Source organism: Scyliorhinus canicula, chromosome 15 (genome assembly GCF_902713615.1).
Source record: "Scyliorhinus canicula chromosome 15, sScyCan1.1, whole genome shotgun sequence".
NCBI lineage: Eukaryota > Metazoa > Chordata > Chondrichthyes > Carcharhiniformes > Scyliorhinidae > Scyliorhinus > Scyliorhinus canicula.
In genome coordinates, this window is record NC_052160.1 from 16,327,365 (window position 1) to 16,340,370 (window position 13,006).

Here is a 13,006-nt window from a genome sequence, read left to right on the forward strand (position 1 = left end):
TAATTGTATTGCACTTATCTAGTCATTCAGAGCTTCATATAATTCTTACATTATTACTTTTACAATTACATTTGCCACAGAGAAATTGAAGTTGTTCTATCCTGGTGTGAAATTTAACTGTTGTACCTTAAGAAGGAATCAATTTGAACATAATTACTTCTCATTACACATTACTTCTGATTACCTCAGATGGGAAATAGCCTCTTATAACAAAACAGCAGATGTTGTCAATAATTGTTCTGCATTTGTTAAATCCAATTCCAGGTTGCTGATGAAATACAAGCAGCTCCGAACATTTTTAGATAGATTAACCTTCAAAAGTTTCTTTTTAAATTTCTGCAAATTATAATGTGTTGATCAATGGTGTTTCTTAGTCCCTTCACTTCATTGTCAAAATTTCTCATTGCTTTCCTTGCTGTGTCAAAGAAATAGTAATTCTTCATTATCCAAAAATCATATTATTTAAAATTTTAATTGTTTAAGTGGCTGACTAAATTTACTCTGAGAATTTTTATTGTTACAACAGTGACTGTGGTTTTACACCTATTAAAAATGTGCAGTATTTTTTAATGATGTACACATTGGAACAGAGTGATGTTACGGCTGTGAAAATCCACTATTTTCATGAATTTTTATCAGGCAGCTTTTGCCTTTAGGATGGAGACAAGGAGAGAACAAGAGATTAAATAGTTCTGTGATAGTGATATGAGTGCGGCAGTCCACGACTGTGTTGGGGGTCACACCTGTTATTCTCTGTTTTGGAGGGGTGTTACCGGACACACAGGCACAGGCATTAATCTCCTTCGTCTGGAAAAAAAAATATCGATCCCATGGAGTGTGGGTCAAATCGGCCTATTTCTCTGTTGAATGCTGATGCAAAGATGTTGACAACTCGTTTGGAGGGGTATCTGCCAGGGTTATTTTCTGAGGATCAGAAGAATGAGACGGGATCTCATTGAAATGTCTAAAAATCCAACGAGACTGGACAAATAATGTTTCCTCTGGCTGGCAGGTGTCGAACAAGGGATATCGGGTAGGCCAGTTAGGACTGAGATAAGGAGAAACATCTTCACACAGAGGATGGTGAACCTGCGGAATTCTCTTTCACATAAGGCTGTGGAGGCCAAGTCACTGAATATATTTAAGAAGGAAGTAGATACATTTCTAGACTCTAAAGACACCAAGGGGTAAGGGGAGAATGTGGGAGTAAGGAATATGAGTTAGAGGATCAGCCATGACCATATTGGATTTTAGGGCAGGCTTGAAGGGCCTCCTGCTCCTATTTTCGGTGCTTCTGAAGAGTAGAAGCACCAGACCAAAGACAATCTCACTCTTGATCAAGTGGTTCAGTACGCGAGGCAGACTAAACTCAGATAAATCCGTTGTGACGCCAAGGTTCCTTAGCTGGGTAGGCCAAAGGGGAGCCAACCCACCCTCTCAAAAGCCTACCAGGACAGGCAACAGGTCGGGTTTAGTATCTTGAGGAAGCAGACAAAAAGTGAACATTAATTTATTTTAACTATACACAAAGGTTTGTCCTGTGAATCACCCCAGAACTATTCCTGGTCCTTCCTCAATAGCACGTGAAGCGGAGCCAACAGAGTGGCCAGAAACCTGAATGAGGGCAGAGTGGGGTTAGGGGTTGTGGGGAAGGGGGTGCAGGCTGTCAGAGGCAAGAGCAAAGGGGTGGCTTTCAGTGCACCCCCACCCACACATACCCATGCCCTTTGATTAGGTACTAAGTATCTTTGTACGAGGGACCCCACCTTGGAGTTACATTTTGAGTTCTCCTCATGAGGTGGAGTGCCAGCGGTGGCAGGATGAGGGTCACAATTGGCATATGGGCAGGAAAGCCATCCACAACCCCAGATTTTCCAGTCCTTCCAATGTCTACTGCGTTTTGTGTGGTTCGCCCACCCCACTGCCGGGGAACTCCCCACGGCAGTTTTGGGGAGGGGGGGTCACCTTCGGCAGGACCAGAAGATCCCACCAGTGGGAAAAGCCAGAAAATCCCACCCAAGTGCCTCTACTACATAGATTTCTTTTTACTTCACACATTAAAGTGCTAGGTATCTATGCTGAGGAAATGGGACACTTTTCCATATTTTGAAGTCTTTTTAAAAAATGAATTCATGGATGGGGGCATCGCTGAATAGGCAGGCGATGTACGACAGATGTATGCTCCCGAGGCATGTGATATTTTTTTCTTTTTTATTTCACTAACAACTGTTATGATTTCTGAGTTCTGAGTTCTGGTTTTGTATCAATTTATGGGTGGTCTTATTCTGTACAATCATCTCGGGCACATTCAGCCCAAGTTCTCCATAGGTTTGTGCTAATCCTGAGCTGTGATTGGTGCAGCTGTAGATCTGCTGACATTTAGGCCAAGGCTCGGAGCAAAAAAATCCACAAAGAGAACAGTTCCATGGGGTTTATTGATATCAGTCCCTCCACTGAAAGCTGAAGATACATTCCAAATGCAGTGGTTAACTAAGATGTACCTTATGGGGCGGCACAGTAGCACGGTGGTTAGCACAGTTGCTTCACAGTGTGAGGGTCCCAGGTTCAATTCCCGGATTGGGTCACTATCTATGCGGAATCTACACGTTCTGCATGGGTTTCCTCCCACAAGTCCCGTAAGACGTGCTGTTAGGTGAATTGGACATTCTGAATTCTCCCTCTGTTTACCCGAACAGGCGCCAGAATGTGGCGACTAGGGGCTTTTCACAGTGACTTCATTGCAGTGTTAATGTAAGCCTACTTGTGACAATAAGGATTATTATTATGTACCTGGAGTATATTTAATTCTTGCTTTATGTTGCTTTACACTCTTAACACATTGTGATTATAATTGTCTTTGCTCTTTTCCATAATTACCATTTAGGCCTTGGTCTGTGCAACATTCAAAGGCATGAAAATTAAACCTGGTTCAATGGGGAAGCCATCTCCAGCATATAATGTGCAGGTGAGCACTGCCTTTTTGATATCTTTAAAATTGCCATTAATGATTCCTGATGGCCGGTACAGACATGATGGACCGAAGGGCCTCTTTCTGTGCTGTAAAACTCTTGACTCTCTGAAAGTAGAGAGATACTCAAAGTGCTTGAATTATAGAAAAAAATAAACAAGTTTTGCATTTTGCTAGCACCTTCGCCACTGCACGAGTACAAAGTAGTTTGCAGCCAGTGAAGTACATGTCACTGCTGTGTTGTGGTCTCTGATATAACCTTTTTAATGATGTATACAGAACATATAGTTGTTTAACGAGGAAGATTACTTATTAACAAACACGTGGAAAGATAACTAACAAATTATAAACAGACGATGACTACTAAATGAATTCAGTAAATTCTCCTGGAGCTACTCTGTGACTATCCTCTTGTACGACTTACTACCAACTGACGGCTGTCTCGAGCCACGTGATAGATTTCTAATGCCACCTGCTGGTCGGAGGTCGTACCAATAACTCTGTGCACTGATAGACAACTATGGACATTGATGTGTACATGCATATCACCACATGCTGTCATGCCAATTTATGCATAGCAAGCTCCCACAAACAGAAATGCGATAAAGATCAGATACTCTTTTATTTGCGTGATGTTGAATTGAGGGATAAATATTAGTCAGGACATCAGGGATAATTCCCTGCACTTATGCAAAGTAGTCCCATGGAATCTTTTACATCCACATGAGAGGCAGAGCTTCCATTTAACATGGGGCTGGAACCCAGCATTTCTAATAGGGCAGCAGCCCTGAAGTGCTACACTGGGGTGTTCGGCCAGATGTGGAGGTGAACCCACATCTGTCTGATGTACAGACAAGAGACTTTCCCACTGAGCCACGATTAACACAGGAAAGACTGCAGAAAAGTAGGAGTGATAGCCTTTCATCTTAAAGATAATCTCGCAGGGAAGATGAATTATGCTAATACATGGTTGGGAAAGATGAATCCAGAATATTACTGGAAATTAAATGGAGTCGGACAAAGGCTGCTTTTAGGACTGATACCAAGAATTTTTTCACTCAACAATGCAAGGTTTGTTTGTTTTTGACGAAGGGGGAGGATAGATGGACAAACAAAGTGAGTCCCCGTAGAGTTTGAAGGATTTTCCATCGGTCTCTGTTGTGAAAGAGTCTGAGTGGGATTGTTCTGTGCCGGGTTTAATCTAGTAAATGCAAGTTAATCTAGTTTGCTGCAGGTGAGGATCGACACTCAGGCAGAAAGATTTCTCCAATGCCTATTGTCCCTCAACACATTTTCAACAGATGAGTAAACTCTCCAATCTGCTGTTTGGCTTCCCAAAAGCTCCTTCCAATGGGAGGACCGAGGGAGAGTGTGTATATGTGGAGGGCTTGCAGGGTGGGGTGTTTGTGCTAACTTCTCTACAGAAACGGGCACTGAGTCTCTTGGTGGGTGATCCTAAAAAGCTACTCCGTTATGGTGAGTTGATTGAAAGACTTCAGTCCAGTGAAGAATCAGATTGATTGGTGATGATCAGATGTCCCTTTACTCTGCTTCAGTCTTGTCCATATGATGACTCCAAATTACAGCTAACCGTCTGGCTTGCAGTTGGGATGTCTGTTCGCCCACCAGTCCACTCTGTTCTCACTCCTGGGTCAAACATTCTCTCATATCTCCTGTCACAAAAGCCATTTTCTTTCTGTTTGACATCCTGTTGATCCTGCCCAGTGGTTGGGATACTCCTGTTAATTTCAGGGTACACCTTGGCCCTTTTTACACTCACCCACGGGGTTGCGACCCCCACTTCGAAAAAACCTGTCTAGATCACATTAAAAAATAAGGTTCCTCATGTAAGCTCTGGCTCTTTTGCTAATTGACATAAATCTGTGTGACTGGCACTGCTTCCATTAAAAATTGTTTTTGCTCACCAGGTTTACAAGACCTGCACCCTCATTGCGCTTTCTAAAATACTGCAGCACTCCTTCGGCACTGCACTGAAGTGCCACACTAGATTGTTTACTCAAATCCTTGAAAAATGCACAACTTCCTAATTCAGAGATGAGACTACGACCAGTGGGCCAAGCTGGCATGAACAAACTAAACTTTAGGTGCGGAGTACAAAGAGAGAGTCTACAGGGTCGCTGTCACCCATGCCTGCCTGGTGCAGGGAACAATATGGACAGAGAGTTAAGGTGACCAATGGCCTACGGGGACAGACCAATTCCCTGTGAGCCTTGTAGAATACGAGTTTACCCGCTGAGGGGCGGGGGCCCATCAAGGAGTAATGGACTCTCAAAAACCCCAGCCCAGATGGGAACTGAGAGTGGTTCCGGCTGGGACCTTTGGTGTACTGTGTATATAGTTTGCTTTGCAATAAAATATGCTTCTTTACGCCTCTTGTTCTGGGTTCCGCTGTGGCCACTAAAGTTCCCTCCTGGACTTGCCTCTGTTTGCATATGGGATGGGACCCTCACCGAAGGCAGGCAGAGGTTATTTCACACGGAAAATTCACAGTGTGGTAGTCACCACTGCTGTATTATATACTGCATATGAGGGTATTACGATAAGGCCCCTGTACTACAGGTACGGGGGTAGATCCCTGCCTGCTGGCTCCGCCCAGTAGGCGGAGTATAAATGTGTGAGCTCTCCGAGCTGCAGCCATTTCGGCAGCAGCTGCGGGAGGCTCCACATCTCTGTGTAATAAAGCCTCGATTACTCTCTACTCTCGTCTCGTCACAATTGATAGTGCATCAATTTATTACGCAGAGATTTTAAAACGATGGATCTCCGCATCAAGCCTGATCGCCTGCAGCTGCACCCTCGAGCAGACAACGCCAAGTCGGCCTTCGCACATTGGCTAGCTTGCTCCGAGGCATACATAGGATCTGTGACTGAACCACCCTCAGAGGCACAGAAGCTCCAGATCCTCTACACGTGCCTGAGCTCGGACATCTTCCCCCTCATCTGGGACGTGCCGACTAACGCTGAGGCCATGGTGCTACTGAAAGAGAACTACACGCAGCAGACCAACAAAATCTACGCCAGGCACCTCCTCTCCACGCGGCATCAACTCCCCGGTGAGTCTTTGGAGGATTTCTGGCGTGCCCTGCACATCCTGGTGAGAGACTGCGATTGCCAGGCCGTTTCGGCCTCTGAACATTCGGACTTGCTACTCAGAGACGCGTTCATTACAGGCATAGAGTCAGTCTACATCCGCCAGCGACTCTCAGAAGGAGCTACCCTCGACCACGCGGCGACCAAGAAACTAGAGCTCTCGCTCACGGTCGCCTCGCGCAATATTCAAGCGTATGCGCCTGATCGTGCGGCCCACCCCTCCTGGACATCGTGGACCCCCACCAGCAAACGCCCTACTGTGCACCCCATCAGCGACCGACCCCAGCCAACTCCAGGCCTGCGCTGCGTGGCATCCACAACCCTGGGGGACCCAAGTGCTACTTCTACGGACAGTCAAAGTACCTCTAACAACGCTGCCTGGCACGGAGCACGCTCTGCAAGGCCTGCGGTAAGAAAGGATATTTTTGCTGCTGTGTGCCAGGCCTGCTCGGTCGCCGCCATTGCCCCGGCGCCTCCGATATGAGACCACCGGGCGCTGCCATCTTGCTCCCCTCACAACACGTGCGGCCTGTGGACGCTGCCATCTTGCTCGCCATCTTGCCTCACACGTGCGGCCATCTTCTACTGCCTCAGGATCCCTGCTCGTCGGACACCGCATCGGGCTGCTCATCGGCAGCAACCGCCACCGACCAGCCACGCCTGGCCTCCGTTACGCTCGACCAGACACGACCGCACAACCTCGCGACCGCGTCGACGACCGTGAAGATCGACTGGCACAAACAAGGTTTCCTGCCTTCTGGACTTCGGGATCACTGAGAGCTCATCCACCCCAATACGGTAAGGCGCTGCTCCCTCACGGTCCACCTCACCAACCACAGAATCTCCCTGGCCTCCGGATCACACTCCGTGGTGATCCTGGGGTACTGCACTGCCACCCTCACCATCCAGAGTGTAGAGTTCAGCGGCTTCCGCCTCTACGTCCTCCCCAACCTCTGCGCTGCCTTGCTACTCGGTCTGGACTTCCAGTGCAACCTCCAGAGCCTAACCTTGAAATTTGGCGGGCCCCTACCACCCCTTACTGTCTGCAGCCTCACGACCCTTAAGGTCGACCCACCTTCCCTGTTTGTGAACCTCACCCCGGATTGCAAACCCGTCGCCACCAGGAGCAGACGGTACAGCGCCCAGGACAGGACCTTCATCAGGTCTGAGGTCCAGCAGCTGCTACGGGAAGGCATTATAGAGGCCACAACAGCCCCTGGAGAGCCCGTGGTAGTGGTAAAAACTGGGGCGAAAAACAGGATGGTTGTTGACGACAGTCAGACCATCAGTCAGTACACGCAGTTCGACGCGTACCCCCTCCCTCGCATATCTGATATGGTCAATCAGATTGCGCAGTACCAGGTCTTCTCGACAGTAGACCTGAAATCTGCCTACCACCAGCTCCCCATTCGCAAGGCGGACCGCCCGTACACCGCATTTGAAGCGGACGGCCGCCTTTACCATTTCCTTAGGGTCCCTTTCGGTGTCACTAACGGGATCTCGGTCTTCCAACGGGAGATGGACCAAATGGTTGACCGGTACGGGCTGCCAGCCACTTTCCCGTACCTGGACAATGTCACCATCTGCGGCCACGACCAGCAGGACCACGATGCTAACCTTTCCAAATTCCTCCACACCGCCAAACTCCTTAACCTGACCTACAACAAGGAGAAGTGTGTGCTCAGCACGGACCGATTAGCCATCCTCGGCTATGTGGTCCAGAACGGAGTTCTAGGGCCCGACCCCGATCGCACGCACCCCCTCATGGAACCCCCCCCCCACCACTGTCCCAAGGCCCTCAAACGATGCCTGGGGTTCTTTTCGTACTACGCCCAAACTATGCGGACAAGGCCCGCCCACTCATTCAATCCACCGCTTTCCCACTGATGGCCGAGGCTCACCAGGCCTTCAACCGTATCAAGGCCGACAATGCCAAGGCCGTGATGCACGCGGTCGACGAGATGTTACCATTCCAAGTGGAGAACGATGCTTCAGACGTCGCTCTGGCCGCCACACTCAACCAGACAGGCAGGCCCGTGGCATTCTTTTCCCGCACCCTCCATGTCTCCGAAATTCGGCATTCCTCTGTCGAAAAGGAGGCCCAAGCCCTCGTCGAAGCTGTGCGACATTGGAGGCATTACCTGGCCAGCAGGAGATTCACTCTCCTCACTGACAAACGGTCGGTTGCCTTCATGTTTACAACACAGCGGGCGGGGCAAGATCAAAAATGATAAAATCTTGAGGTGGAGGATCGTGCTCTCCGCCTACAACTACGAGATTTTTCCCCGGTAAGCTCAACGAGCCCCCCAATGCCCTATCCCGAGTTACATGTGCCAGCGCACAAGTGGACCGACTCCGCACCCTGCACGACGACCCTGTCACCCAGGGGTCACCTGCTTTTATCACTTCATTAAGGCCCGCAATCTGCCCTACTCCATCGAGAAAGTCAGGGCTATCACCAGAGACTGCCAGGTCTGCGCGGAGTGTAAACCGCTTCTACCGGCCAGATCGTGCACGCCTGGTGAAGGCTTCCCACCCCTTTGAACGCCTCAGCGTGGACATCAAAGGGCTCTTCCCCTCCACAGACCGCAACACGTACTTCCTCAATGTGGTCGACGAGTACTCGAGATTCCCCTTCGCCATCCCATGCCCTGACATGACGTCTGCCACCGTCATCAAAGCCCTCAACACCATCTTCGCTCTGTTCGATTCCCCCGCCTACGTCCACAGCGACCGGGGATCCTCATTTATGAGGGATGAGCTGCGCCAGTACCTGGCATTGCCTCGAGCAGGACGACCAGCTACAACCCCCAGGGAAACGGGCAGGTGGAGCGGGGAAATGGGACAGTCTGGAATGCCGTCCAGCTGGCCCTACGGTCCAGAAATCTCCCGCTGGCAGGAGGTCCTCCCCGACGCCCTTCACTCCATTCGGTCACTCCTGTGCACCGCGACTAACGAAACTTCCCATGAACGTCTCTTTGCCTTCCCTAGGAAGTCCACCTCCGGGGTTTCGCTCCCAACATGGCTGGTGGCTCCAAGACCCGTTCTCCTCTGTAAGCACGTGCGGCTACACAAGGCGGACCCGTTGGTTGAGAGGGTAGATCTACTCCACGCGAACCCGCAGCACGCCTACGTGGCGTACCCCGACGGCCGCCAAGACACACAGTCTCCCTTCGGGACCTGGCACCAGCTGGGTCCCCGCACCCCCCCCCCCCCCCCACCCCCCTGTGCCCCGGCACCACCCTCCCTTCCCCCGGTGCACCCCGCCACAGGTTCACGGACTCCAGGACGATCCACCCTCCCCTTGGTCCCACCCGTGGATGAAGATGAAGTTGACACGCTCCCGGAGTCACCGACGACCGAACCAACGGCGGCATCAACACCACACCTGCGGCGCTCACAACGGCGGATCAAGGCATCCGATCGTCTAAATTTGTAGACTCTTTTGAAATTTTTTAACAACGTGTATGTAAATTGCAACAACCTGTATGTAAATAATTTCCACCACTCCCGCTGGACTCTTTTGTTTAAACAGAGGGTGAATGCGGTAGTCACCACTGTTGTATTATATACTGCATACGAGGGTATTACGGTAAGGCCCCTGTACTACAGGTACAGGGGTAGATCCCTGCCTGCTGGCTCCGCCCAGTAGGCGGAGTATAAATGTGTGAGCTCTCCGAGCTGCAGCCATTTCGGCAGCAGCTACGGGAGGCTCCACATTTCTGCGTAATAAAGCCTCGATTATTCTCTACTCTCGTCTCGACGTAATTGATAGTGCATCACACAGCTCAATGATGTCATTGGTGCAGGAACGCCTTTTTAACTTGAAATTGAAGGAGTCCATTGTGGTGCTGATGCGCCAGCAGACACGTACAGGAGACGGCAGCCTGGCGAGAAGAGGCAAAGGTCTTCTTAAAATTTGAGCATTCCGCCAGGAAACTGGTAACACGTTACACGTTGAACCAAGGCATTTCTACTAAGTGACCAATCTGAAAGCATTTTATTGAGAGCCCTAGAAATAGAACCCCTAGATAGTTTCTGCTGTAACTCGCACAGTTTTAGAATTCTCATTATTCTCATTTCAGATTATTGATGAGAAATGCAATGTGGTTCCTCCTGGAGTGGAAGGTGAAATTGCCATTCAACTGAAGCCTGTTAGACCATTCAGCCTCTTTTCTGGATACATTGTACAGTAATCCTATTTCAAATACTTTGCTGAAATATTTCTTAATTATCACAATTTATAATTATTTTATCTAACGTGCTTTGTGTTCATTGCTGAATCTGTTTTTTTTTGACTCAGCGATGCTATTTATTTAGTGGTGAAATATGCATAGAAACAACCATGAGATTTACCCAAATCGTTTTACTTTTGGACTCCTAAAACAAAGAGACAGGAAACATTCTTCCTAGTACAGTAGCAAATATTTTCCTGTTAGGTCACTGACCAGGTATATTTAGTGAATGCCCAACCACGTGCTGACCACAGCAGAACCTTTGACACCAGCCTGATTTTTAAAATGTGGGCTGACTCCCGTTCTCTTGATTCATGTACTTTTTTGTGTGTTTGCTGGGAAACTTTAAAAGGGAAGGTGAATGTTGGTCACCTGTAAACGGGGAGCTAAAAGATACTTTGCCAAGGCGTGGGGGGAGCCCCGGGATGATTGTCTTTCGGGTAGAACAAATGCTGCAGAAAAAGTTTTGAATTCTTGACCATCACTAAATACCCAGATAAACTGTTCACGGTGCATGGGAGGTGGCCAGCCATCACTGTAAATGGACTCTATTCAGTGGATTTGGGCACAGTCCTGCAAGATGTGCAATGACCTAATCAGGTCAGGTAAGGTACGGTAACCTGTTACCGCCATACATTTCAGGTCAAACATTGCAAATTAGTGCTTTATTCCAATCATCTACACTAATTGGGGTGATTCATTCAGCTGCCTCTGTTGTGTTCCCTCTTTTCCTTTGCCAATCCTCGTCCGAGGTTTCTCCCAAACCGGTTTGGGCAATTTTTCTAAATTTAACTCCCCATGTCCTATCCAAGATCACTTTATCCATTCTCTTAACCCCATTCCCATTAAACTGCTGACCACACAGATTTCCTGACTCTAACCCATGCTAGTTGACACTGCAAATAGTTCCCTCCCAGCAAGTACTTTCTCTTTCCACCTGCATGATAAGTTTTGCTATCAGTATCTATATAGAGGCAAAAGGCAGAACCTATCTCTATCCCTAGAGATCTGTCAACCTCCAGCCCCATTGTGTTCTCAGTTATATTTTCTTTTACATTTATTATCCCACCATACCCCTCTCAATTTATTTTTGCAGTTCCTTTGGGACACTAATGCCTGTCCCATTTCTGGTCCAAAAATCAAATCGAGAACGCTGCCATAGAAATGCCCCAATGGGCGGCAAAGCAAATGGCCGGAACACTTTGCTGTAACTGATTTGAAAAAACAAAACACAACGAAAGAGGGAAAAAATGCAAAAGTACTCAAGTAACTTACTACCTGTCCAGTTAAATTACTTTTGATTGAAAGGCATGAAAATTTGAAGGGGTTCAAATCCAGCATTTCAACATGAAATAGTGTAGGACGTGAGAAGTCCCTACAACCACCAAAACTCAGGCTGCAAGTGCAAACACTGCTCAGGCCGAATCTGTTGCCATGCTTCTGGGGAGTTGCCTTGGTTACAGTTAGGGGCATTAACAAAAACTATCTACCTTCATTGTAGCATTGATTTGAGCTTTCTTACATGATTAACAATCAGGATTGTGCGAGCCCAGAGGGGCCAAAGACACCCTTTTTGTTTTGAATAACATCACTTGGCTGATTGACGGATGCAACACAATTCCTTCCAAGTGTGATATGGATTTCTTAAGAATGAGCATTGCAGGGAATCCCCACTGACAGTACAGCACAGCATGGTCTGTCAGACCTGAAAATCCTTTCTAGTAAAATGAGATGCTGGTTACAGACAAACCTTTTTATTATTACAGTAAATCTGCAGTATTTCAAAAAAAAAGCCAGTGCAATGGATTTCTCAAATGCAAGCTTGGTGAATACTCCAGGCTAGGAGCTTATTAGACACATGAACACTTGTGTTGGAAAACACCATTGAGAATTTAAACCACTTTCCTACAAGCTACGTTTCACAGTGCCCAAGGGTCACAAAGCAGCTAGAAATCATTTTCCTAGGCTCTAAAAAATATAGTCAGCAAAATTCCTGGGCTTTCTTTGGGTTGAAAACCTGCCATGCAGTACATTTTGCATCTTCAAACAGACATCTGATTACCACATTACCTGCAGCAACAAAACCATTCTCATTACTCTCCGATGGGGTTTGAGCGGTGCCTGAAGCTATACAGTAACAGTGGCCAAGAATGTTCACCGTCTATTTCTGTCCTGACATCTCTGGCCAAAGGTGTGATTTCTCCATTATTTAAATGAAGCCCCAGAGTATATTCAGCCCTCTGCTCCTGGGCACTACCAGGAGAAGAGCATCAGTCCAGTCATTACTTAAACTCTGTTCTTCGTAGAATACAATAAGGTTCGGCATTAAGGTCATGGTGGTAAGGACTAGGCTTAAGAAAGCATCCAAATTTTGTACAGGTCTGCCCTAGGTTACCATGTTTCAAATAGCTTTCTGGTATTTAGATTTATTGCCACATGCACCGAGGTACAGTGAAAACTATTGTTCTGCTTACAGACCAGACAGATCGTCCATACATGACAAACCATAAGACATAGGATCAGAATTAGGCCACTTGGCCCATCGAGTCTGCTCCACCATTCAATCATGGCTGATATTTTCTCATCCCCATTCTCCTGCCTTCTCCCCATAACCCCTGATCCCCTTATTAATCAAGAACCTATCTATCTCTGACTTAAAGACACTCAGTGAATTGGCCTCCACAGCCTTCTG

General features: G+C 47.8%; 1 protein-coding gene across 1 annotated transcript in view; it reads left to right on the forward strand.

The window, feature by feature from the left end:
* LOC119978809 (acyl-coenzyme A synthetase ACSM3, mitochondrial-like) overlaps positions 1 to 13,006 on the forward strand; it is a 51,671-nt gene that overhangs the window by 27,279 nt on the left and 11,386 nt on the right. Inside the window, exons 8-9 of the mRNA XM_038820687.1 lie at positions 2,885 to 2,965; positions 10,165 to 10,266. Of these exons, the coding sequence (XP_038676615.1) occupies positions 2,885 to 2,965; positions 10,165 to 10,266 (183 nt within the window). The remainder of the gene's footprint in view (positions 1 to 2,884; positions 2,966 to 10,164; positions 10,267 to 13,006) is intronic.